Source organism: Geotrypetes seraphini, chromosome 18 (assembly GCF_902459505.1).
Source record: "Geotrypetes seraphini chromosome 18, aGeoSer1.1, whole genome shotgun sequence".
NCBI lineage: Eukaryota > Metazoa > Chordata > Amphibia > Gymnophiona > Dermophiidae > Geotrypetes > Geotrypetes seraphini.
In genome coordinates this window covers 32037427-32065139 of record NC_047101.1, presented here as the reverse complement: position 1 = coordinate 32065139, position 27713 = coordinate 32037427, and the positions used below count along the sequence as shown (strand labels likewise).

Sequence of the window (27713 nt, the reverse complement as noted above, 5' to 3'; positions counted from 1 at the left end):
CAGGACACATTGAGGGATACGAGTGACTAATGTATGCACCAGGGTACGCTGGCTGAGCCTCCGCGTGTGCGGATCACCGGACTGGATGGACCCCAGGTCTGATCCGGTGCAGGCATTTCTTATGTTATGTTTGGAGGAGATAGAAAATGCTGTGACATGATTAATTTTCTTAATTGTGATTAATAATTAATGCATTAATTTCAGAGTTAGTTTGCAGCATTAATTTAAAGGTCTTCAAGTGTTATGTCTTCTGATGTAGATCCTTCACAATTTTGGTTAATTTCCTCTGGACCATATCTTGCCTTAGAATATTTTTCCTGTGATGTGTGGCCAGACAGCTAATTTTGAGTGGGCTTCAGCCCAAAGTAGACCATTTTTGGTCCGAATTTGCTGGCGATGGCCATCTTGGATTTTCTTCAGCAGGAAAGCCAGAGAAGGCATTAAAGGTCTGGGTGACACTACAGAGTCTCTTGGACCTCCAAGCGAGCAAAGGGAAGCAGTCATCATCAGTTTTTAGAAATAATATGCAAAAATCACCTTCCCAACCATTCCCCACCGACAGACCTGAGTCTAGAAGCAAAAGCAAAACACACAACGGCCCTGGGCTCTTATGAGCCCTGGAGAAGTCCCTAGTAAGGCTTGCGTCAGCAGGTCGCAGCTTCAGCAGCAATTCCCATCCACTGGCTGCTGCTAACCCATAAGCCTCCCCTCTACCACAGAGAGACTTCCGGGTTAACGGCAGGAAGTGTGTGGGAATTGCTGCCAATACTGTGAGCCAATAAAGTTGACACCACTAGAGATTCTGTGCAGGAAAAGAGGAGTGTTGCTTGATTGTGCTTTCTGCATTGTGCAGTTACGCAGAATTCTTCCAGGAGTAATGCACATTTAATGCCAGGAACTGCATGCTCTGTCACTGAATATCTGGGATTAGGTCAGCCTGTGACTATGAGCAACTTACAATTAGCTTATTTTCAGGAATAAAATTAGAAACAGACTATCAAGTAACAGAACAAAATAAGTCATCCTATCAATCTGTGCAAAAACTGGGCCACAGTTGCTTCCTAAATTGTGGACAGTCTTTTTCCTGCTTAAGATGATTAGGTAAAGAGCTCTACAATGGGGGACATACTACTGAGCGTGCACAGCTCTAATTACAGAAAACGTACCTTAACTAGGATACAAGAGGAATTTCTAGCTTCTCCTATATGTAATCTTTTCCTCAACTGCCAGCTTCTAAATCAATGCTTGCCAGTTTCCTGAACCTTGAACCTTCAATAACCTTCTTGAGCTGTCACACTTCTTTCTGTCCACATATCTCACCTAAATATTTATTTTGCAGCTGCTTGTAATTCTTGAACCTAGCTTTCCCTAATCATAGCTTTGTTAATTTTACCTAGGGTTACCATATTTGTGAAAACAAGAGAGAGGATACATGACCCCACCCCAGCCGCACACCTCTCCTAGGCAGCTGCTGGCTTCATGCAGTCAGGGCCACAGCAAGCTATAATTGCGCTCCATGTGACTTGCTCTCCATGGTGTCCCTCATCCTTTCATGTGCTTGGTTTTACAGATGGATTATCCCCCAGTATTCGCTTCTCTAGAGACAGCAAGGACCCAACCCCTATGGTGTAAAGTGGAGGGGGTGGGGTAGATTGTGGATGTGGGAAGAGAAATGATGCTCTCATTCCTTATACTTGCTATCTTACACGGGTCAAGCAAGACTACTACATCCAACTAACTCCCTTTCTTCCAACCCTCGTCGTCTCTTTGCCTCTCAAAGCGCCCCCACTTCCGACCACTCCTTCTCTCTCCTCCCAGATTATGGCTGATTACTTCCATGACAAGCTCTGCAAAATCACCCTTGAGTTCACTACATAGTAACATAGTAAATGACGGCAGATAAAGACCCGAGTGATCCATCCATCCATGCTCCATAAATTAATTTAGTTTAAATGGCCTTTTTCTCAGATATTTCTGGGCCAAAAACCCAGAGCCCTGCCCAGTAGTGTGCTTAGGTTCCATCTACTGGAGTCTCCATCAAAGCTCACTCCAGCCCATTTTAACCATCTCAGTCATCAAAACCCTCTCCAGCCCGTCCTCAACTGAATGTCCATATACAGGACACAGGCCGTGCAAGCCTGCCCAGTATTGGCCTTAGTTCCTTCAATGTATACCCATTTTCTGATTAGAGATGCTCTGTTTTCATCCCACACTTGTTTCAACTGTCGCCGTTTTCTTCTCCACCTACTCCCTCGGGAGCACATTCCACTCATCAACTACCCTCTCCATAAAGAAGAATTTCCTAATATTGCTCTTGAATCTACCACCCTTCAACCTCAAATTATGTCCTCTGGTTTTACCATTTTCCTTTCTCTGGAATAGATTTTGTATTTGAAGTATTTGAACGTCTGAATCCTATCTCCCCTGTCCCTGCTTTCCTCTAGGGTGTACATATTCAGGGCTTCCAGTCACATCCTTCTCCCCTACCAACCATCCGCTCTCCTGAACTTCAACCTTGCACCTCCCCTTCATCCTTCACCCAAACAGCTCAGGAAGCTACTCCTGTCTGGTCCCGCCCACTTGTCCCTCCGTCAAATTTTCTGCCTTCTCTGTAATCACAGAGGAAGAAACTGCACAACTTCTGTCTTTAGCCAATCCTACTACATGCCCCTCGGACCCTATTCCCACCCCTCTACTCGACCTCATCTCACGTACTGTTATCCCTCCCATATGCCATATTCTCAATCTATCTCTTTCCACAGCAACTGTTCCTGCTGCCTTCAAACATGCGGTGGTTAAGCCGCGTCTCAAAAAACTCTTGCTGGATCCCTCCTGTCCATCCAACTATCGCCCTGTATCCCTTCTTCCGTTCCTATCCAAGATACTCGAGCGTGCTATTCTCCATCGCTGCTTGGACTTCCTTTCAACTTGACAGATTCTTGATCCTCTGCAATCTGTTTTGTGCCCCCAACACTCTCCAGAGACTGCCCTCACTATGGTCTGCAGTGACTTGTTCATGGCCAGATCTAAGGGCCTTTATTCTATCCTTATCCTTCTTGACCTGTCTGCTGCCTTTGATACTGTAAATCACATTTTACTCCTTGATATGCTGTCCTCTCCTGGTTTGCCTCCTACCTTTCCCAATGCACCTTTAGTGTATGTGTTGGTGAGTCCTTTTCTGCTGCTACCCCGCTACCAGTTGGTGTAACCCAGGGTTCTGTCAGGTCCTCTTGTCTTCTCTCTCTACATCTCTTCCTTTGGTGCCCTGATCTCTTCCCATGGCTTCCAGTGTCACCTATATTCTGATGACTCCCAGATCTACCTCTCTACTCCTGAAATTTCACCTAAAGTCCAAGAAAGTGTCTCTGCTTGTTTGGCTTACATTGCTGCCTGGATGTCATTTCTGATGTAAGTAGTTTTCTCTTATAAGCGGGAATGTTTGTTTCAATGGCTTTTGTTGGCCATTTTCTTTTCATCTTGGGAGTAGAGTTGTTGACACTTTTTTGAAAGCGGGCATGCTACGTTCTTTCTGAAACAATGCGCACTCCATTCCTGTGAGCTTGCGCATGCTCAGTGTTGGCGTATGCACATTAGAGAGTGCGCCCTTCTTTTCAAGTAGTGCTCCCTCTTTCAAAAAAATGTGCAGTTATTGGCAAATTTCCATGTTTTTTTTCTATGCTAATTTTTGGGTTTATGCAAAGACATGGGATATGATGTTGCAATTTCCCATATTGCTGCAAACAACAGCTCATTCCTATTTGCTAATAGTTTTAGTTACTGGAGAAGAATATATATATTATCCCAGGACAAGCAGGCAGGTATTCTCACTAGTGGGTGATGTCATCAGACAGAGCCCCGGTACGGACGTCTCACAAGCACGTGTTGCTTGTAGAAACTTAAAGTTTCTAGATGCCCGCACCGCGCATGCGCCGGTGCCTTCCTACCCGGAGATCCGGGCGTGTCTCCTCAGTTCTTTCTTTTCCGCGGAGCTGAGAAGTTCAACTTCTTCATGCGCTAGCTGAATTCAGTTAAATTTGCCTTCCTTGTCCGCGTTTTCGTTTTCGTTTCTTTTAATTACTTTAACAGTTCTTTTTCTTTTTCAAAAAAAAAAAAAAAGGAGAAGATTATTTCCTCCGGCGGGTCGAACGGGCCGGCCACGTGGCTCAGGCCCACGGGCTTCGACCTCGCGGCAGAGATTTTCCGGCCTATGTCCCGGCCAATCACCGGTTTTAAAAAGTGCAGCAAGTGCCAACGCGCGATTTCACTCACGGACCCTCACTGGCGCTGTTTGCAGTGTTTGGGCCCTGACCACATCCCGAAATCGTGCGGGCCTTGCTCTACCCTTACGGCACGCTCTTTCAAGCGGCGTTGCCTATTGTGGGAATCGATGTTCAAGATGGACGCAGCTAAGGATCCCTCAGCCTCCACTTCATCTGATACCTCCCCGGTGCGGGCGAAACCGGCATCGACTCCTCCTGCATCGAGTGCGGTGAAACCGGCATCGCTCGCCCCGACACCATCCACGAGCTCGACGTCGGTGCCTGCCCCGGTCTCCTCGGTTCAGGTACCTCTTCCTTCCACAGTGCCACCAATGGTCATCAAAGTGCCGAAAGCTACTAAGCAGAAGCACTCGACCTCGAAGGAGCGCGATGCCCGTGCAGGAGGACCCCCTTTCGGTGCGGATCCCTCCCTATCGGCTTCGCTACGGTCCGTGCTGGAAGCTCAATTCGTTGAGCTCATGCAGACCATCGGACCCGGGCTCATCGCTGCCATACAGGGTGACCTCCCGGTACCGGTCCAAAGGGGCGGTCCGCCCCCTCCCCCTCCCCCACACCGTTCGACCTCGACAACCGACGAGGACGAACGGGGGAGGGCGGCGATACCCACGCGGCAAGCCTCGCTTACCGACATGCCGCCATTAGAACCCATTACGCCTCCGCGCCAACATGGGACCAGACCTTCGATCGATACTCGAAGCCCTGGGCATAGTCAGGAAGAGTTCCTCCGTACTCCTTACCAGACTTGGGTAGCATCGCAGGAACCCGCATCGCAAACCCAGTGGCGATCCACTGCTTCCAGCCCTATCCACTTGGGGACCTCGGGAGACCATGCGATGCACAGACGATCCCGATCCCCGTCCCGCCACCGAGACGGGCACCGATCGAGACACTCATCCTGGCACTCCTCACGCTATTCGGAGGTGTCACCGCAGAAAAAACTGCAACGTAGGGGATACTCCTCATCAGAGGCGTCCCCTCCGAGGGGCCCAGAGTACACCGGTGCCCGATTCTCCTTGTCACTCCCCGATGTCCACGGACCTGGAGGCCTCCTCCTCCGCCAGCCCGTCCCACAGACCGACGCTGGCGGAACAATTGTCCTTCTCATCATTCCTCCGACAAATGGCGGATGATTTGGATGTGACCCTTGACACGGGCTCCCGATACTCCAAAGAGTATCTGGACACCATGCATTTACCTAACCCCCCAACGGAGTCGCTTCGGCTCCCCCTGCATAAATTGCTGGATCAGACCTTCATGCAGTGTTTCGAAACACCGTACTCCATACCGGCGATTCCCAGCAAACTCGATGCTCGATACCGCATCGTGCACCATAAAGGGTTCGAGGGCCCCCAACTCTCCCACCAATCCCTGCTGGTCGAGTCCTCCCTAAAACGCTCTCATCCCTCCCAGGTCTACGCCTCTGTACCGCCGGGCCGAGAGGGGAGAACGATGGACAAATTTGGTAGAAAATTCTACCAAAACTCCATGATGGCGTCACGGGTGCTAAACTACAACTTCTTTTTCTCTTCCTATTTGGAGTTCTTCTTGCCGGTGCTCCGCAAGTTCACTCCGTTCATAGACAACCAAGCTCGATTCGAGTTCGAGGAAGTGGTAGCCTCTCTCTCCCAATTACGCCTCCAGCTGATGCAATCCTCCTTCGATGCATTCGAACTCTCGGCACGCGCCGCCGCAAGCGCGGTAGCGATGCGTCGCCTGGCATGGCTCCGTACCATCGATATGGATCCCAACCTTCAGGACAGACTCGCCAACGTACCATGTGCTGGAGCTGACCTGTTCGATGAGTCTATCGAAACTGTTACCAAGAAGCTGTCGGATCATGAAAAATCCTTTCAATCCATCCTGCGGCCCAAACCCAAACCTCAACAATCTCGACCTTCCAGGCCACCCCTGATTTACCAGCGGCGTTACATGCCCAGACAAACGCCTGCTGCGAGGCAGCCTGCGAAGAGACAACCTCCCCAGAAGTCTCAGCAAAAACCTCAGCCACCGGCCGTACCTAAGGCCCCCCAGCCCTTTTGACGCCCCCCCCCGGGAGCATAACCTCGGCCTCTCCCATAGGGGGCCGCCTCCATCTTTTCTACCATCGATGGGAGGCCATAACTACGGACCTATGGGTCCTCACCATCATAAGAGAAGGATACTCTCTTCAATTCCACCGGGTCCCCCCGGACCATCCCCCAAGAGAGTATCCTTCAAGCTCGACGCAGACCGCCCTTCTTCTTCAGGAAGTCCAAACCTTACTCCAGCTTCGGGCTGTCGAGCCGGTCCCGTCAGACCAATTGAACCGAGGGTTTTACTCCCGGTACTTCCTCGTCCCGAAGAAAACGGGCGACCTGCGACCCATTTTAGACCTTCGGGCCCTCAACAAGTTCCTGGTCAAAGAGAAGTTTCGCATGCTGACTTTGGCTTCTCTATACCCCCTCCTCGAGCAGAACGACTGGTTATGCTCCCTGGATCTCAAGGAGGCCTACACTCACATCCCCATTCACCCGGCCTCCCGAAAGTTCCTCAGATTTCGGGTGGGAAATCTGCACCTACAGTATCGAGTGCTACCATTCGGCCTATCTTCGTCCCCCAGAGTCTTCACAAAGTGCCTGGTGGTAGTGGCCGCAGCACTCCGGGACAGGGGTCTACAGGTATTCCCATACCTCGACGACTGGCTCATCAAGGCCCCGTCAGCCCCAGAGGTCACTTCGGCGGCCGTGGCTACAACCTACTTCCTCCAGAATTTGGGCTTCGAGATCAACTTCTCCAAGTCTCATCTACAACCCACCCAGTCCCTCCCCTTCATCGGAGCGGTCCTGGACACCACCCGACTCCGAGCATTCCTACCTCGGCAACGCATGGAGTCTCTTCTTCATCTCTGCCAGTCGGTGTCGACTCGCCAAACCCTACCGGCGAGACAACTGATGGTGCTCCTGGGCCATATGGCCTCCACAGTACATGTGACACCCTTTGCCAGACTCCACCTCAGGATCCCCCAGTGGACCCTGGCATCACAGTGGAATCAGACATCCGATCCACTATCCAAACGCATCTTAGTCACACCTGCTCTTCGGCAGTCTCTACTTTGGTGGATGACCTCTTCGAATCTATCCAGAGGTTTGCTGATGCACTCTCCCCCCCATCAGAAAGTCCTCACGACCGATTCGTCGAATTACGCATGGGGGGCCCATCTGGAGGGTCTCCGCACCCAAGGATTCTGGACCAATGCAGAGAGACTACACCAAATCAATCTACTGGAACTCAGAGCCATCTTCAATGCGCTCCAAGCTTTCCAACACCTACTCCACGACATGGTAATCCTCATTCGCACAGACAATCAGGCCGCCATGTATTATATCAACAAGCAAGGAGGCACGGGCTCGGCCCTCCTTTGCCAGGAAGCTCTACGAGTCTGGGACTGGGCGGTGCGCCACAACACCCTACTCAGAGCAGTATACATCCAGGGGGAGAACAACGTCTTAGCAGACAAACTAAGCCGTCTGCTACAACCGCACGAATGGACTCTCCATTCCAGCCCCCTTCACCAAATCTTCACGCAATGGGGGACGCCTCAGATAGACCTCTTTGCGGCTCCCCACAACGCCAAACTGCCTCAGTTTTGCTCCAGGATTTACACTCCTCATCGCCTCGAGGCAGATGCTTTTCTACTGAACTGGGGGAAACGATTTCTATATGCGTTCCCACCATTCCCGCTGATCCAGAAGACTCTGGTCAAGCTGAAACTCGAACGGGCCACCATGATTCTAATAGCTCCTCGGTGGCCCAGACAACCTTGGTTCTCCCTCCTACTCCAACTCAGCAGCAGGGAACCAGTACCACTTCCAGTGTTTCCTTCACTACTTACTCAACATCAAGGATCACTACTTCATCCCAACCTGCAGTCTCTCCACCTGACAGCTTGGTTCCTCTCAACGTAACCCCTCACCAATTCTCACAAGAAGTGAGGGAGGTCTTGGAAGCTTCCAGGAAGCCCGCCACTCGACAATGCTACTCCCAGAAATGGACCAGATTCTCCTCATGGTGTGTTTCTAAGTCAAAGGAACCTCAGCGAGCTTCCTTATCCTCCGTGCTGGACTATCTCCTACACCTATCTCAATCTGGGCTCAAGTCCACATCCATACGAGTCCACCTGAGCGCTATTGCGGCGTTCCACCAGCCTCTACAAGGGAAACCCCTCTCGGCCCATCCGGTGGTCGCCAGATTTATGAAAGGACTCTTCCATGTTAACCCTCCTCTCAAACCACCCCCAGTGGTTTGGGACCTCAATGTAGTCCTTTCCCACCTCATGAAGCCCCCGTTTGAACCACTCAACAGGGCCCCTCTGAAGTATCTCACCTGGAAAGTGCTTTTCCTTGTAGCCCTTACGTCCGCTCGCAGAGTCAGCGAACTCCAGGCATTGATGGCGGACCCACCATTCACAGTATTCCACCATGACAAGGTGGTCCTCCGCACTCACCCGAAATTCCTGCCTAAGGTGGTCTCCGAATTTCATCTCAACCAATCCATTGTACTTCCAGTATTCTTCCCTAAGCCTCATTCTCACCACGGAGAATCAGCCCTTCACACTCTAGACTGCAAACGTGCCTTGGCTTTCTACCTGGATCGCACCAAGCCACACAGATCCACTCCTCAACTTTTTGTCTCCTTCGATCCTAATAAGCTGGGAAGACCCATATCAAAGCGCACCATCTCTAATTGGATGGCGGCTTGTATCTCTTTCTGCTATGCCCAGGCTGGATTATCACTTCCTTGTAAGGTCACAGCCCATAAGGTCAGAGCAATGGCAGCCTCAGTAGCATTCCTCAGATCAACACCAATCGAGGAAATTTGCAAGGCTGCCACCTGGTCCTCGGTTCACACATTCACCTCACATTATTGTCTGGATACCCTCTCCAGACGGGATGGACAGTTTGGCCAAACAGTATTGAAAAATTTATTCTCTTAAGTCGCCAACTCCCCCTCCATCCCACTGAGGTTAGCTTGGAGGTCACCCACTAGTGAGAATACCTGCCTGCTTGTCCTGGGATAAAGCAATGTTACTTACCGTAACAGTTGTTATCCAGGGACAGCAGGCAGTTATTCTCACGTCCCACCCACCTCCCCTGGGTTGGCTTCTCAGGCTAGCTACCTGAACTGAGGAGACACGCCCGGATCTCCGGGTAGGAAGGCACCGGCGCATGCGCGGTGCGGGCATCTAGAAACTTTAAGTTTCTACAAGCAACACGTGCTTGTGAGACGTCCGTACCGGGGCTCTGTCTGATGACATCACCCACTAGTGAGAATAGCTGCCTGCTGTCCCTGGATAACAACTGTTACGGTAAGTAACATTGCTTTGCTGGAAAGTTGATTTTTTTGTTTTTCAGGTAGAAGGTAATAAGTAGCTTAGTGGTCAGAGAAGCAGGCTGACAACCAGGGAAACCAGGGTTCAAATCCATTGACACTCCTTGTAACCTTGGGCAAGTCACTTAACCCTGCATTCCTTCAGGTACAAGGAAATACCTACTGCACCAAATGTAATTGACCTTAGTGTACTATAGAGGAGGCTTGAGCTGACATCACCAACTTTTCACCCTTCCAACTCAGCCATTTTCATTTGTTATACAATGTGGATGTTGAGCTGCCTCTGATTTTCAGTTTCCTTTGACTTTTTGATATGTACTGCCCTTCCCAACAGCCTCGTTAGCACCGTGGGCCTGCACACCTCTTCTTGGTTCTTGTGGCGACTCTTCTATGAGCCTTGGATATAAGGGGAAGAAGATGTGTGACCACAGACTACAGATGTGTGACTACCAGATGGAAATACAGGTGGGACTATAGAGCAAATTGTAAGCCTATTTCAAGTCATACGTCAGCGATCTAAAATCTATGTAGTCTCCTGGTGGTGAACAAGAAAAAACATGTCTGTAAAATCAGGAGGTCTTGCTTTTATTTTTGATTGCTTTCACTTTGAACACTTAAGTTTCTTTTTTGCTCACAACTGATGCAATTTGCAGAAACTGTTTGCAAACTGTAACACTTTGGCACCACCCTGCTTTATGCCACCATTTCACAGTGCTGTTTCATTTTCTCTTTGGCTGAGGGCTGAAACAGATTTCTGATTTTAGACGTGAGATAATACATATATTTTGACAGCAGTTTCCCTCTTCTTAGGAAAAAGAGATCAAGTTACTAGCTGCTGAGATAGATAGCCTGAAACATACCAAGTCTCTGAACAGCTTCCCGAGCATAGAGGGATTACGAGAAGAAAACGCAAAACTGAAGTATCAGTTGAACATTCTCCGCAAGGTGAGGTATCCGAGCAAAATGAGACTGCATTCCTGAAGCGCAGGTGGTAACAATACAGGTTACCCTTTGGTCATGACCATTGAGAACCAGGATTTTTCTAATTTTTGTAGCTTTTTGTCATGTCCTATGCTGGTTTTATTGTTTGCTTATGATTTAGTAACTTTTCTGAGCTGGTAGTATTCAGTGCTTTTTGCCCAGAGACACCTGTCTCGCTGATAGCGTCTTGCTTCCTGCTTCTCCCTCCGTGTGGCTTGCATAACAGCTCTGAATTCAGGCTGGTTTAATTTTTCTTTTCAGCATCACATTTTCTGTTTTGTTTGGGAAGGGTGGAGGTTAAGCGAATGGTGTCCTACCTAGGTGCAGGAGAAACAGGGGCAAAGTTTGCCACCTAAGGAAGAGCATGAAACCTAAAGTACTATTGCTGGAAAAAGTTATCATCACTATGCAAGGACACAGTGTTAAATGAAACAAGGCATCCTTAAGAAGTGAAAATATACTGTATATTTACCATATTTATTCCAGGTGGTAAAATTTTGACCTCTAAAAATCAGTATAATTATTTCAAAGTTGACAATTTATGTTTGACCAGTTTGGACTTTTTGTGTTGATGAGTGAGACGAGACACTGGGTAATCATGTAATGTAATGTAATTTATTTCTTATATACCGCTAAACTCCGTTAGGATTCTAAGCGGTTTACAGAAAATAGACAATAGTGTGCATTAAAATTATAAGTAATATAAGTTTACAGAGAAATATACATTAAAGGATACAATAAAAATAAGATAAATAAATAAATAAAGAATAGGTACTTAGAAATTCCCTTACTGTCCCGAAGGCTCACAATCTAACTGTAGGATAAGCTGCAAATCTTCCTCTGTTCATGGTTCTAGTGGATGGCTTCAGAGATGATTGCTGTGTCTGAGTTTTATTCTCATTGCATTAAGGCTCTCGGTGAGCTGTTCTACAGCACGAACATTTTAAAACCTTGTAGAACTAAATGGCTAATAAATCTAGAAAAGAGGTATTAGTTAAATGTGGAGTGGAGAGGTGGCCGAGAGCTGGGGAAGCAAAGGCTCAAATCGTGCTTTTTCTACTGATGTTATCTTCCATCACCTCAGGTACAGACTTTCTTTCAATGGTGCTTATTTACCAACTGAGGGGAAATTGAAAATGGTGGCTATCGATTGTCAATCACTCTTAGGCGACGTTTACAGAATCGCATCTAGTGATGCCTAACTTAAAACTTAGCAATGTAGGCCAGGGTTTTAAAGGCCTACATTATAGGTGGCTAACTGGGGGATTTACTAAAGTCAGCGATCAACACTAAACCTGTTTTCACAACTTTTAAGGTACGGGGCAGGGGGGCCAGGAGTGGGAGGGGGACCTCCAGTGGTAGGAGAGAGTGGGCATCTATCCTGCCTTTTATTAATTTTTAATTCGAGAACAGTACATTAAAATATACATACAATTAACAGCACAGACAGCACTTACAATCAATCGGAGAAAGCTACAAAATATTTTATCCCCCAATTCGATAACAAGAACAAAAAGCTTTAAATTATATATACAATTAAAATCAAAACAATACTTGCAATCGATCAAAGAATACAACAACAAAATATATATATATATATCCCCCCTCCCATCCTCTCTGGATTTGCAAATCAAATAGGAAATAAAGGCATAATCCAGCTAATCAGAGTTGACAAAATTCGTCAGTGGACCCCATGTTAATTTAAATAGTTTATTATGACATGATATTTCTGAATTCATTTTTTCATACTTATAACATAAACATAAAGTTTCCCACCAAAAGGAAAAATTAAGCCTGTCTCAATTTTTCCAGTTCTTGGTAACCATTTACATGGCTATCCCAGTCATAATGAGAAAGAATCTACATTTATACCTTTCTAATGGAGGTTTAGTTGTCAACAATGACCCACAAATTACCACATCATAGGACAACGGAATCAAAGATTCCAGTATCAGATGAATTTGTCCCCATATTGATTTCCAAAAGTTGAGTATCAAGGAACAATAGAACAACAAATGATCCAGTGTCCCTGTTTCAAGATGACAGTGCCAGCATCTATTAGACTTTGAACTATCTAACTTTTGCAAACAAACTGGGGTCCAGAAAACTCTGTGTAACAAAAAGAACCAGGTTTGTCTCATAGATGTGACGCTGTACGTCTCATCCACCAAGTCCAAATCTGTGGCCATTGATTAGTAGAAATCTGCTTTATCTCAATGCTCCAAATGTCTTTTAAGCTTGTTTTACATCCTGCCTTTTTTTGGGGGAGAGGGAGGGAGTGGGCATCCATCCTGCCTTTTGGAGGGGAGAGGGGGGTGGAGTTGGCGCCTTCGTGGCAGGAGGGAGTGGGCATCCCTCCTGCCTTTTTTTCAGGTGGGGGGAGGGAGTTCCTTCAATGGCAGGAGGGAATAGGTTAATACTGAGGAGTTGGAGGGTTGGGTAGGTCCTATATCCCTCAGCTCTTCAAGTGTGTTTTTTCTCTACCTGCTGGTTGATGGGCATAACTATTCCCACTGGTCTGGAATACTGTGAAGGACTAATGGAAAGAAAATGATCAAGTAAGACCTAATTTCTCCTTGTTAGCTAGCACCATCTCTTTGGAATCAGCTTCCAAGCACACTTTGTGCTGAGGCTAGCTTAAACATATTATTGAAAACTCAATTTTTAAACTTGCTTTTGAGGGATGCATTTCAGATTAATGAAGCTGCTTTCTGTATTATTATTATTATTGTTACAGGCAGTCCCCGAGTTACAGACCGCCTGACTTAAGTACGATTCGTACATAAGAATGCGGTTGTAGCTTCATTTGATTTCACTGAGCAGTATTTCCTGTGACATAGACTCTTACACTTCTTTAGCATTTTCAGGAATGATGTATGGCCACATTAAGAACCGTGTGTGGTTGTGCATGATGTACCTTAGAGGGAACGCTGGTAGGGCCCGTTTGTCAGCTGGGAGCAGAGGTTAAGCAGCAAGAATCTTAAAATCTACAAGTTCTGAGTTACATACAAATCTGACTTAAGAACAGCTTTAAAAATGTAATTCGTTCTTAACCTGGGGACTGTCTGTATTACTATTATTGTGTTATTTGGTAGTTTCTTTATTTACACACACTTGAATGTTCATTGGGTTGTGTGAAACTTTACTGTCCTATACGACACTGGAGTTCCTTTCATTTTTCTGTACACTAGTGCTGCCCGATTCACGATTCACCGATTCATTTTGGGTGAATCGATTCGAATTGATTAAAAAACAAAAAAAATCGGCCTCCCGATTCATTGTCTGACCTACCCCCTAAAGCAGGATCGGCAGCGCTGCCTCTTGCTAGCCAGCCACTGCCTCTCCTCCTTTAGAGGGTGAGTGGGGAGGGTGCAGGCCTGAGGTAGTACTGTCACTTCCTGATGGGGTTCGGGGCCACCTCCCTGCACGGCTGGGTGTGAGAGAGTAGGCCGAGCTAAGGGGCCAGGGCGGTCATGCAGTAGGAGAGCCAGACAAAAAGCATGTTCCTGTCACAGGCCCTGGAGAAGATTCTGGCCAACAAGGAAGTGAAGCGCTCCCAGTTACGCAAAGCCTGTAAGGTAGCCCTAGGTAAGCCCGAGGGGGACGGGGGAGGGGGGGGCAGCATCCTTCCTTCATATGCATTCGGGCCCCGTGTTTACTCAGTACATGGTTTATCCCAGGACAAGCAGGCAGCATATTCTTGACTGATGGGTGACGGCACCGACGGAGCCCCGGTACGGACAATTTTAGAGTGATTGCACTCTAAGAACTTTAGAAAGTTCTAGCTCGGCCGCACCGCGCACGCGCGAGTGCCTTCCCGCCCGACAGAGGCGCGCGGTCCCTCAGTTTCTTAGTTTCCGCGGAGCTAAGAAGACGCGTTTTCAACGGCTGTTGAAACTTTTTCTCTTTGCCTTCCCGCTCGCGTAAACTTTTGATTATTTAATCTTATTTCTTTTCTTTTTTCTTTTTTGTAAAAAAAAAAAAAAACCTTCATTTTTTCTTTAATTTAATCTTTCCCCGGCGGGGCCTTCTGCCACCATCGAAGCCTCGGACTTCGATTTGGCTGAAGCCGTTTTTCCTTTCATGCCCCCTCAACCGGGTTTTAAAAAGTGCCAGCGGTGTGCTCGGCCTATATCTCTCACGGACCCACACAACTGGTGTTTACAGTGTTTGGGTCCTGAGCATCAGGCCTCTACTTGCACCCGCTGTGCCACTCTAAAAAAACGGACATTAAAAAATCGCCAAATCCAGCAGCGATTATTGTTCGGTACCGAGATGTCCGACCCCGTTCCATCGACTCCAGCTTCGGCACCGATTCAGTCGGCACCCTCTTCTTCGACGCCGCGTGATTCCGCACCGGTGTCTCACCAGTCAGGTAAGCCGGCTAAGAAGCCTTCCCCGCTGGAGCGTCCTCCGGTCTCGAGTGCAGTGAGTCCAATCCTGCCGACTGTGAGACGCCAGCGGAAGCGTTCCGCCCCTATAGAGGTGAGTCCCTCGACATCGGGCTCCTCATCTCCGGGGCGTCGAACGGCACCGCAGGTACCGCAGAAGAAAAAGGCGGTACCGGTGCCATCCCTTGATGACCGTATCACGGCCATCCTTCAGGTGCAGCTTAAGGACCAATTGAAACAGCTCCTTCCTGCTATCCTGGCTCCGAACCTTCCGGTGCTGGTCCGCACCGAGCTACCGGTACCGATTGTGGAACAGCCTGTGTTACCTGCTTCCACGACTTCGGTACCGCTTCAACTAACTTCATCGGTATCGATGCCAGTTCTTGCACCGGAGCCGAGAGCTCACCATCAATCGGTGCAGACTTCGGCACCGGTGCGACCGATAACATCTCCTGACTCGATATCGATGAGGTCGGGTAAGTCGTTACACAAAACCCGACACTTACAATCATCGCCACCTGAGTCTCAGGACCATACTTCCCATGTCAGGGATCCTGATCTGTGGGGAGACTCAGAGGAACCCTTTCTTTCTGAAGGCGAATGTTCCTCAGAGGAGGAGGATTCAACTGTCCCTGACCCATCCTCCAAACAAGTCACTTCCTCTTTCTCCTGCTTTTTAAAAGAGATGTGTGACTCCTTATCCATTCCTTTGGAAGCTGAATCCAAAAAGTCCAAAGCTTTTTTGGATGCCCTTGATTTTGACCAGCCTCCAAAGGAATTTTTGAAACTCCCTCTTCATGACATCTTGAGGGAAACTTTCTATAAGAATTTAGAGACTCCTTTAACTGTTCCAGGGGCCCCACGTAAACTGGATTCTCTATATAAGGTAATTCCCATTCCTGGGTTCGACAAACCTCAACTTCCACACGAATCCTTGACTGTCGAATCCACCCTTAAAAAATCTTCAGGAGCCAGTGTATATGCATCGGTACCTCCTGGCAGAGAAGGCAGAGCCATGGATAAATTTGGTAAGAGGCTCTACCAAAATGCTATGTTAGCAAATAGAGCTAGCAATTATGCTTTTCATTTTTCTTTTTATTTGAAGCATCTCCTTACCACCATGGCTTCATTCGAAAAGTACCTTCCTTCACGAAAACATCACTCCTTCCATACCTGCTTGTCGTCTCTTTTTCAATTACGTAAGTTCATGGTTAGATCCATATATGACACCTTTGAACTTACATCCAGAGCGACAGCAATGTCGGTAGCTATGCGTCGCCTGGCCTGGCTTCGGGTATCCGACCTTGATGTTAATCATCAGGATCGGTTAGCCAACGCCCCTTGCCTAGGGGATGAGCTCTTTGGAGAATCCATGGACTCAACCACACAAAAGCTCTCTGCTCATGAGACACGCTGGGATACCCTGCTTAAAAATAAAAAGAAGCCTCCTCCGCCTAAACCATATAGGCAGCAGTCGGCCTATCAACGCCGCTTCACAGCTCGGCCATTACCTACCACTGCTCAGCAACCCAGGCGTCAAAGGCAGCAACAACGTCAGCCTCCCAGACAGCAGCCACAGCAGCAACCTGTGAAACCACCTCCTCAGCAGAAGTCACAGCCCTTTTGACTTCATTCTCCACAGTATAGCCAGTATTCCTATTCCTGCTCTCCTGCCTCAACCTATAGGAGGTCGACTTTCTCTGTTCCTCAGCCGATGGGAAGTTATCACTTCGGACCAATGGGTCCTCAACATCATCCACCACGGCTACTCTCTCAACTTTCAGACTCTTCCATCCCAAAACCTGCCAAAAGAGTCTGCTTTGAACAGTCCTCAATCTGCCCTCCTCATTCAGGAAGTTCAATCCCTCCTTCTTCTAAACGCTATAGAAGAAGTTCCTCCAGATCAAAAAGGGCAGGGATTCTACTCCCGTTATTTTCTAGTCCCCAAAAAAACAGGAGATCTCAGACCGATTTTGGATCTCCGCGATCTCAACAAACACCTGGTAAAAGAAAAGTTCAAGATGCTTTCTTTAGCTATCCTTTATCCTCTTCTCAATCAAAACGACTGGCTATGCTCCCTCGATCTCAAAGAGGCATACACTCACATACCGATCCATGTAACCTCAAGACAATATCTCCGTTTCATGATCAATCATTGTCATTACCAATACAAGGTGCTGCCCTTCGGCCTTGCCTCCTCTCCAAGGGTCTTCACCAAGTGTCTCATTGTGGTAGCGGCATTTCTACGCTCTCACCACCTCCAGGTCTTCCCTTACCTGGACGACTGGTTAATCAAGGCCACATCCGCTCAAGCAGTTCTACTGGCCACCAACCAAACCATCTTGTTTCTACGAATTCTGGGGTTCGAGATCAATCTACCCAAATCTCATCTCATCCCCACTCAGAGACTTCAATTCATTGGAGCGATCCTGGACACACTCCTCATGAGAGCTTTCCTACCATCCAATCGTCTTCAGACCCTTCAGTCTCTATGTCAGCAGGTGCTTTCACTACCTTCCATCTCAGCCAGGCAAATGATGGTACTCTTGGGGCACATGGCATCTACAGTTCATGTCACGCCCCTCGCACGTCTTCACCTGCGCACTCCTCAATGGACCCTTGCTACTCAGTGGTCCCAAGCGACGGATCCTTGCTCACGACACATATCTGTGACATCATCTCTTCGTCAGTCTCTTCAATGGTGGTTGGTATCCTCAAATCTATCCAGAGGTCTTCTGTTCCATCAGCCTCCTCATCAACTAGTCATCACCACCGACGCCTCTCTTTATGCATGGGGAGCTCACTTGAACGAGTTCCAGACTCAAGGTCTTTGGACAGCCCAGGAAAAGAAGCATCAAATCAATTTCCTGGAACTCAGAGCGATGTTTTATGCCCTCAAGGCCTTCCAACATCTTCTCTTTCCTCAGGTCCTTCTGTTGTGCACAGACAATCAGGTTGCGATGTACTACATCAACAAACAGGGTGGGACAGGCTCTCGCCTTTTATGCCAAGAAGCCCAAAAGATCTGGAATTGGGCCATAGATCACCATCTCTTCCTGAAAGCTATCTACATTCAGGGAGCACAGAATTCTTTAGCAGACAAACTCAGCAGAATTCTCCAGCCTCACGAGTGGACACTCGATCCTGTAACTCTGCAGTCTATCTTCACTCAATGGGGCACTCCTCAGATAGACCTCTTTGCAGCTCCTCACAATCACCAGCTGCCCCTATTCTGCTCCAGACTTTACTCTCCTCACCGTCTGGCAGCGGATGCTTTTCTCCTAGACTGGTCGAATCTGTTCCTGTACGCCTTCCCTCCTCTGCCTCTAATGTTGAGAACCTTATTCAAGCTCAAGAGGGAACGAGCCACAATGATTCTGATTGCTCCGAGGTGGCCCAGGCAACATTGGTTCTCCCTTCTACTTCAACTCAGTTCCAGGGAACCTTTTCTTCTTCCTCTGTTTCCTTCTCTGCTTACGCAACAGCAGGAAACCCTTCTACATCCCAACCTCCAGTCTCTGCACCTGACAGCTTGGTATCTCTCGGGCTGACATCTCATGATACTCTTTTATCTCAGCCTGTTCGTTCCATTCTGAATGCCTCCAGGAAACCAACCACTCTGCAATGTTACCATCAGAAGTGGACGAGATTTTCCTCCTGGTGTCTTCTTCATCATCTTGATCCAACTTCTCTGGCAGTGGAGACATTGTTGGATTATTTGCTTTCTTTGTCTGACTCTGGCCTTAAGTCCTCTTCCATCAGAGTCCACCTCAGTGCCATTGCAGCTTTTCATGAGCCAGTCCATGGAAAACTTCTCTCAGCTCATCCCCTGGTATCCAGGTTCATGCGAGGGCTTTTCAATGTGAAACCACCTCTTAAAGCCCCTCCTGTTATCTGGGATCTCAATGTGGTTCTTTCCGCCTTAATGAAGCCTCCATTTGAACCTTTGGCTACCTCTCCTTTCAAGTTTCTCACTTGGAAAGTGCTTTTCCTTATTGCTCTTACCTCTGCCAGGAGGGTCAGTGAGCTTCATGCACTGGTCGCAGATCCACCTTTTACGGTTTTTCACCATGACAAGGTGGTTCTGCGTACACATCCAAAGTTTCTCCCTAAGGTTGTCTCTGAATTCCATCTCAACCAATCCATTGTTCTACCTGTTTTCTTTCCAAAACCTCATTCTCATTCTGGAGAACAAGCTTTACATACTTTGGATTGTAAAAGGGCTCTGGCTTACTATCTAGAGCGTACGAAACCCCACAGATCAGTTCCCCAACTTTTTCTGTCCTTTGATCCAAATAAATTGGGACGTCCCGTTTCTAAACGTACGTTGTCTAATTGGCTGGCAGCGTGCATTTCTTTCTGTTATGCTCAGACCGGACTGACACTGGAAGGTTCTGTCACGGCCCATAGAGTCAGAGCAATGGCAGCTTCTGTAGCTTTCCTCCGTTCCACTCCTATTGAGGAAATCTGCAAGGCTGCTACTTGGTCCTCAGTTCACACTTTTACATCTCATTATTGTCTGGATTCTTTCTCCAGACGGGATGGACACTTCGGCCAATCTGTTTTGCAAAATTTGTTTTCATAATGGCCAACCTTCCCTCCATCCCTCTTTTTGTTAGCTTGGAGGTCACCCATCAGTCAAGAATATGCTGCCTGCTTGTCCTGGGATAAAGCACAGTTACTTACCGTAACAGGTGTTATCCAGGGACAGCAGGCAGATATTCTTGCGTCCCACCCACCTCCCCGGGTTGGCTTCTTAGCTGGCTTATACTAACTGAGGGACCGCGCGCCTCTGTCGGGCGGGAAGGCACTCGCGCGTGCGCGGTGCGGCCGAGCTAGAACTTTCTAAAGTTCTTAGAGTGCAATCACTCTAAAATTGTCCGTACCGGGGCTCCGTCGGTGCCGTCACCCATCAGTCAAGAATATCTGCCTGCTGTCCCTGGATAACACCTGTTACGGTAAGTAACTGTGCTTTATCAGGCAAAGGGAGCTTAAAGCTTTCAAAAACGTGTGCTCCTGCGCTTGTCAGCCTCTGCGGCCTTCTTTTCAGGTTTCTCACAGTGTTCCTGTATCCCAGGCTACCTGCGGGCCTCCCAACTAACTCCCTTCTATTGGCGGCTGCTAATCTGGCTGGAATGTTCAGAGCCTGGCGCTAGGGATTCTGGTATTTGTAGGTTTTTTTAACCTTTTAATAATGAGTAAGCTGAGCAACGGCGTTAAGACTTCAAAGGATGAAAGTTTGAGAGAGGACTCGCTGATGTCCCTGATGGGATGCGAGAGAGAGGGAGAGTAAAGGGAAGGAGCAGGATGGTTCGGGGGGTGGGGGGAATAAAGTTAACATTTATATTGTCTATTGACAACGTTTTCAGTGAGCTTTTGGCATTTGGAAGTTTGGAAAGTTTACCTATTTCAGGTTTAGGCACAAGTTAGGGATTTTCTAGTCTTGCACAGGATTGATTTTTATGACTTGTTTAGACCTTGAATCTTGACCTGCTTATCTAAAACTTTTACTATACCTATATTACCTATGTTTTCTTGTTATTTGTACTGGAAAACGTGACATGGCCCAAGGCCAAAAGTAACTCGATCCCCTGTTACCAGAATTCGAGTTGTGCTTTCTATGTGCCTTGTTATAGTTAGGTAGTTGAACTGGTTTGTCTGCTATAGGAACACAAACGTTAGAAATAGAATTAGAAGCATCAAATTAATAATAAGTCAGTAAGCTTATTTATCTCAAATTTCTAGCTTTGTGTAGGTAGCCAGATGCATTTAAGCCATGATATTATTTACACAGATATAGTAGACTAGTTACTGGTAAGCATTAATCCCTGTTTGGCATGCCTTGATCATGTCCGGTGTACAAAATGAGTTTTGCCTAATCAGTCATGAGGAGAGCTATAATTTTGTCATGGGGAAAATCTGATTTGGTGTTTTAAAAGGATTGTAGGAGTCCTGAGATGACATGCACAATTTATGGCAATCAGACTACTATGATTTTACAGTTACAGTTACAATTTTGGCAATTAATGTACCATAACTGCAAAGCTTAAAAAAACACCCAATTGGGCTGGAAAATCGAATTGAATTGAAAAATCGATTCAATATAGGCTGAATAGAATCAATTTTTTTCCTGAATCGGGCAGCACTACTGTGACCCTACCAGGCTAAGTGGTATATGAAATTTGAGCAAACTAAATTAATTCCTGTTTAACTCAGCTTCTGCTTATGGGAGAAATTCATATCCTGTATTGAATGTTTGCACGTAGCTAGTGTAATGCAAAATCTGTTTGCTTACCAAAGTAAGCTAAAGCTAGCAGGAAGCACATTTTGTGTAGGCATGGTACTATATGTGTGCCAAGCTCCAAACTTCCATGATCTTACTACTACTAATCATTTCTATAGCACTGCTGTACACATTATATGCAGGTACTTTCTCTGTCCCTAATGGGCTCACAATCTACGTTTTGTACCTGCCCAAGGTCACAAGGAGCTGGAGTGGGAACTGAACCCAGTACCCCCAGGATCAAAGCCTGCTCTACTAACCACTAGGCTGCTCCTCCACTCCACTGCTTGGGCTACTCTGTGTGCCATTTGTGTTTCCCTTAAATTTTCTATTCCCAGTGCTTCACAGCCTTCTTACTCTGTGTGCCAGGCATCAGTTATTATTATTATTATTAACTGCTTAAATTGCTGTAATAATGAGGCAGTATATCAAATTAAATAAGCTTGTACTAGATGTATGCAGTGCTGTACACCAACATGTAGGAGACAGAAATGTGCATGTAACTAGCACCTGTTATATTTAGGGTTTCTTGTTTGTTCTTCTGCTGTCCCCACAGAGCCTTGAAGAGGAGAGAAAAAAGTCCACGAAAGCCATGATCAACATCAATAAGTGCTTGCAAGACATTTTTCGAAATGCCATCAAGGCCGCTTTCCCAGAACTTGAAAACCCTCCACTGGCAGTCACCGTGAGCCAACAGCCGAAGTTTGGAGATTACCAGTGTAACAGTGCCATGAGCATAGCACAGGTAGCAAGAGGACTCTGGAGTATCATGTGTTACTGTAAATTAGACTGAAATTTATAAATAAATCATACACAAAGCTCTTTGTTCCTGGGGGAATTTTGAGTAAAAGATAAAAAATATTCTGCAGAGATATTTAAAAAAGAAAAGAATTGTGCAGTTTTTTTCTGTAATTCTGCAAAATTTTGCTTTTTTTTTTAGGGGGGGGGGGGAGTAGACACCAGGACTGACACCACCTAAGCTGTCTTCATCTAGGGCTCAATTTTTCTTTTCCCTCTTGCCCATAGCAGGTTCAATCTCCAGCTTTCTTTCTCTACCAATTCTCTTCCCCAACCCCCTTTCCCTGTTCTCTCTCCAACCCTTCCAGAGAACATCTATCCTATACCACTCTATCAAAGCCCCTCTCCCCTGTAAAGACACACCAACATAAGAATAGCCTTACTGGGTCAGACTAATGGTCCACCAAGGTCACTAGTACCTGGCCAAAATCCAGAGTAGCAACATTTCATGCTAGAACTCCCATAATTCTCGTAGAACAACCCCCTTCCTGTCGATCCCCCCCCCCCCAGCACTTGCAACCTCATAATTCTGTCCAACCTTTGTCCACTCTGTGCGCAGTTGCCATAGCGCTTCTTGTGAATTACCACAATATGCCCCGCAAGATCTCTACCTCCTCCCTCCCCCCCATCCACATACATAACACTCACCACTGTGATATCTTCAGAACAGCACTCTTACACTTCACTTGTACCTCTGGGTTGCCTTCCTCAGCTCTCTTTACTGCCTTGGTACCTTCTGCTTTCACTCCTCTTTTACATCACCCTCCCAGTTTGCCTTTCTCATCTTTTTTTGCCCCTCACTCTTTGTTAGTGGTTTCTGTTTGATTTGTATGTCATTATATACAAATTGATGAACTAGTGTGGTGGCCGTTTTAGTCCACTCTTCAAGATAATATGTAGAATTAAAACAAAAACATAAAGGAAAAAATAAACTTTTTTTTATTGGGCTAACTTAATGTAGTTTATCTCAAGTTTTAAAAAATTTGTTATACCGCCTATAGTAACTTCTAGGCGATATACAATATTAAAATTATAAAATATAGAAAGCAAATAATAACACTTACAGGTCAGACAGATCGACAAAACATTATGTTAATTACTTTTGATTACAAGTGGTTAGCGGGTAGAACTACAATTTTGAATAGGAAAGAAAGACATTTAAGGTTAATACACTAGGGAAGGAGAGAATTCCGTTTGTGCAGGAGATATGGAGAAGGAAAGAAATTCATAAATCGAATGCATCCTTGAATAAGAAGGTCTTCAGGTTCAATTTATATTTATTTATAGAAGTTTCTTCGTGGAGATAAGAGGGGATGGAGTTTCATAATTGTGGTGTTGTGACTGAGAATATGGAGGAGGGTGTAATGTCCCAATTGGTTGGTTAGATAGCGGTAGGACGCCTACTACCGCCTACAATCAGGACACCGTGTATAGAATTTGCCCTGAAAAGAATAAGGTTTATACTGATGCACCATTGAATATGTATGTCCAAGTACTAAGCTTTAAGCATTGCATGAAATGTGAGCGCATCAAGACAGTCTGCACTCATAGAGGATTTTACACTGAATAGCTGCCCCTCCTGTATGTCATTAAACAACTGGAATAGAATGACATTCAATATCTAGTTAATAAAAGAAACATTTTCTTATCACGTTTGGTGCAGAGTTCTGATAGCTGTGTCAAAATTGCTGCACAAGAATGAAACCTTTCCCGTTCTGGTAATATAAGGATTTGCTGAAGAGAATGATATACGTGAGCTTGCAAGACCACCTGGGTTCCTTGTTTGACACATAAAGGGACATTGTGGAGCTGAAAGCTCACGTGCAGCAGCGTTTACGGATAATCCTAGAACAGTACTTTATTATGTTATGGTATCAGAGGTCTTATATCCCACCAAATCCTCTGGGGTGGAGTTTGAGGCAGGTTACGAACATAAATTAATGAATCACAGACATTACAACAACAATTATAGCAGCATAAACATGGGCATTCTTACAATATCAATTAATGCATCAGTAATTATAACTTGTTCGCATAGCAAAAGGGGATGAAGGAGTGGTATTCCGATCTCTCACAGGTAATGGATTACAACCTGCACAAAATCTTGCCATTTATTATCCATAGTTTTTTCATTATTTAAGTGTAAAAGTATAAGTAGCTTAGCAAAACAAGCAAAATGTTCATCTTTCTCATCTGTGCTGCGTAAAATCAGAGTATAATAATCAAAAAAATCCATGAAACAGTTTGGTTTTAGGCATATAAATGAATGTTGGGTTGGACTGTAGGTACAGCCTATTTCATTATAAGGATATTTGACATTTTGTGTGTCCTCTTTATTGTATATTACTCTTTCTTTGAAATGCAGTAACAAACATTAAAGTTTGATGCTGCTTTTGTATTTGTACTCTGGATGGCCCAATAATATTCTACTGTCGATAATGTAATAAATACTGTCGCTGTTTCACACAGTTTAAATAGCAGTTATATGGGCCTGTTGATATAGTACACAGTAGAGTTGACATTCCATAGAAACCTAGTTAGGGACACACATTTCCATGGGACTTGCTTCAGGAAGCCATGGCCTTTGATTATGGAGGGTGCTAGGTACTAATAATCATTTTTGAATTAATACAACGTAAAAACTAATTCTGGGAAATGGAGCTTTATTTGAAATAGAGGAAAATACCAGCATTGCAGGTTTCATCTGCTGATTTCCTTGCACATTTGGTCTCTGTCATTGGGTAGCGTGATAGTGCTGGTTTGGAGTGTGATTATATGTTGTCTTGCTTTGCAGATGCTCAAAGCACGGGACAATAAGGTGAATCCAAGGGAAATTGCAGATAAAATTACCCGAAACATTCCTGACAATGAGTATATTGAGCGAGTAGACATTGCTGGCCCAGGTATGGTACCTAGCATTTACATTTCTATTTACTTAGGTCTAATCTTTAAAGAAGAGCAGTATTTTCAGCAACTATGGTTTACTTCACCACTCTGTGGTGATTAAAGACTGTATATGTGTGCACATGCATATACCTTTTATACTCAACTATAAACTGAGATTTTTGGGCCAAAAAATGGCCCAAACATGGGGGGTCTCTGTTTATATTTGGGTCAGCACTGACAAGACCTCTGCTGGGCCTGCCATGAGACCTGGTGGTCCAGCGGTGGCTGGGACAGGAGGAATCCCTTCTTCCTCCTGTCCCTGTCGATTCTAAGAATTTTTATCTCCTGCGTCCTCTGTGTACTTTTAGTATCCCTGGTGGTCCAGCAGTGAACTGCAGCAGGAGCAACCTTCCTTTTTTCCTGTCCACACAGAGCTGCTAGCTGATTGGCTGCTGTGAACTTGCAGTAGCCAGTCAGCTAGCTGGACCACCAGATCTCATGGCAGGCCTGCTGGAGTTCAAGTCATCGGGAGGGAGGATAGGGTACAGAACCTGGCAGGGAAGGAGTGGGGCTGGGTTTAGAGCCTGGCAGGACAGGGTAGGGTGTGGGCTGGATGCAGAGCCTGGCAGAGCAGCGAGGGAGGGGGAACAGGGTGCAGGGCAGGGCAAGACCCTGCACTTGAATATTAACCCCCCCAGTTTATGTTCAAGTCAACCTTTTTTCCTTCTTTTTTTGGGGGAAAAAGTTACCTTGGTTTATATTTGGTTCGGTTTATATTCAAGTACATACGGCATTTCATATTCCTTGTCAACAGATCAATCCAGGAGTTGTGGGTTATGCCCATCCACCAGCAGGTGGAGATAGAATAATGCTGAGCTCTAATAGGTAATGTATAGTTGAGACAATTCAATACTCCTGTATCTCTACATAATCCTATGTAGCTCATGAATTGATCTCTGGACACATGCTCCTGATCCAGTAGCCCTGGTCCTAGTAAAAGCTGGGGGGTTAAGGCAATTTAGAGTAGCCTTTTGGGATACTCCTAGTGGTGCTAAGTCCCTCCCTCGCTTCCACAATATAATCTTCCTTTATCATCTTCCTCTTAAAAAGTTGAAAGGGAGTGAAATTACAGTTTTATAGGAGGCAACATTTCAGTCTTTCTAGCATCTACACAGAAAAGCCTTATTTCTCTGAGGCACTTTTTGGTGTGGGGAGGAGCATTGCTGTGAGTCAGTGAGTACTCCCGTTTTTTTCTCTTTGCTGCATTTCACCATTGCAGCAACCGGCCAAAGTATAATGTGCTGTTCAGCGAAAAATGCATATCAGGGCAATGTGTTGCATGTACTCTGTCTCCCCAGGAGTCTTTGGTTTTGGGGTTTCCACAGAGCCAAAGTCAGGCTCATTTGTTTAGCAGATCTTTTCTGAAAGCATGGAAACAGCAGCTATTGCTCATCTTTGTGCATCTGTCTGGCAGCTCCAGCTCGGTTTCCTTCAGTTTCTTGATCATTCCTCAGTTTGGAGCTGACTCTGGCAGGGGATTCAACAGAGGTGTAACATGGTCGTATTTTTTTAGCCTTAAAGATAATTTTAACGGCAGTGATCTGTATGATCAGAAGACGACAAATTTCCTTTTTTGCGATTCCCTTAAGAAGTAAGTTGCCGTAATTTAAGCAAGAGATTACCAGGGAATGAATAAGAATATTAAGTGAAGTTTGATCTAAATATTTTGCAAGAGAGCGAATCGTGCGGGACAGCAGAAACATTTCCTTACAACGGTGCTGATATTAAGGCTGAGTTGTCACAGTGGAGGAGTTGATTAAGTCTGGGGAGGAGCCATATATTTGACGCTAACTTTAGCTTTCAAACGCATCATTAAGCAAGAAACTTTTAAAAGAGCCCTTAAACTTATCTAACCGTGTTTCTGCTTTGATAAAGGATGGTAGATTATTCCTTTTTTTTTTTCAAATTCTTTATTCATTTTTCCATCTTACATCAAGTACACAATATTGCATCAGTTGAAACTTGCATACATTACTTGAATTTCTTTCTAATAATATCTTAAATACATAAATTTATACCCTCCCTACCCCCCCTTCCAAGTTTGCGGAGCATATACCAATATCAGACAGGTTGTTCCTCCTTTGCAGGGTTTTGTGTCTTTTCTAATTCTTTTATATGTCCCTTGTTTTTAGTTCTCTCTCTTTACCTTTGAGTTGCTCATGCAGTATTCCTACTTTGCATTTATTAGCATGAGTCCTTCAGGGAGTTCTGATAAGAATCAACGCACAGTCATCTCTATTTAATCTGAGTGATTCAAAGTGGGCCGATTTGTCTGGATATTATCTCGGGAAGAAAATAAAAATGTGAAGGGAGAGGATTGGTTTTGTTTCAAAGTATCCCTCTGTTACTACTGACCATTGCCTTGCCAGCTTAACTAAATTTGGTGTGGTTGCTTTGGTGGAGACTGAGTGGGAATGTTTTTAACCAAATATATATATATATTTTTTTAATCAAAGGTTTCATCAATATCAGTATGAGGAAGGATTTCGTATCTAAGCAACTGACCAAAATCCTGGTGAATGGAGTTCAGCCTCCTTCAGTTGGAAGCCAGAAGAAGGTACATGCCTTCTTAAAATGTCTACAAGATATGAGATTATATTCATGGCACTTTCCAATCTAGTAATGCTGCGATCTGAAGCATGACTGGTTTTATGCTGGCTATTGCTC

General features: G+C 45.9%; 1 protein-coding gene across 3 annotated transcripts in view; it reads left to right on the top strand.

Moving 5' to 3' along the window:
- The window catches only part of RARS1 (arginyl-tRNA synthetase 1), a 94908-nt gene that overhangs the window by 4788 nt on the left and 62407 nt on the right, over positions 1–27713 (top strand). For 2 of the 3 annotated variants that reach the window (XM_033927299.1, XM_033927300.1), the window contains exons 2-6: positions 9982–10112; positions 10458–10592; positions 21859–22047; positions 24895–25003; positions 27503–27603. In XM_033927299.1, the coding sequence (XP_033783190.1) occupies positions 10038–10112; positions 10458–10592; positions 21859–22047; positions 24895–25003; positions 27503–27603 (609 nt within the window). In that variant the 5' untranslated portion in view covers positions 9982–10037. The remainder of the gene's footprint in view (positions 1–9981; positions 10113–10457; positions 10593–21858; positions 22048–24894; positions 25004–27502; positions 27604–27713) is intronic. The other variant, XM_033927301.1, reaches the window with a different exon arrangement.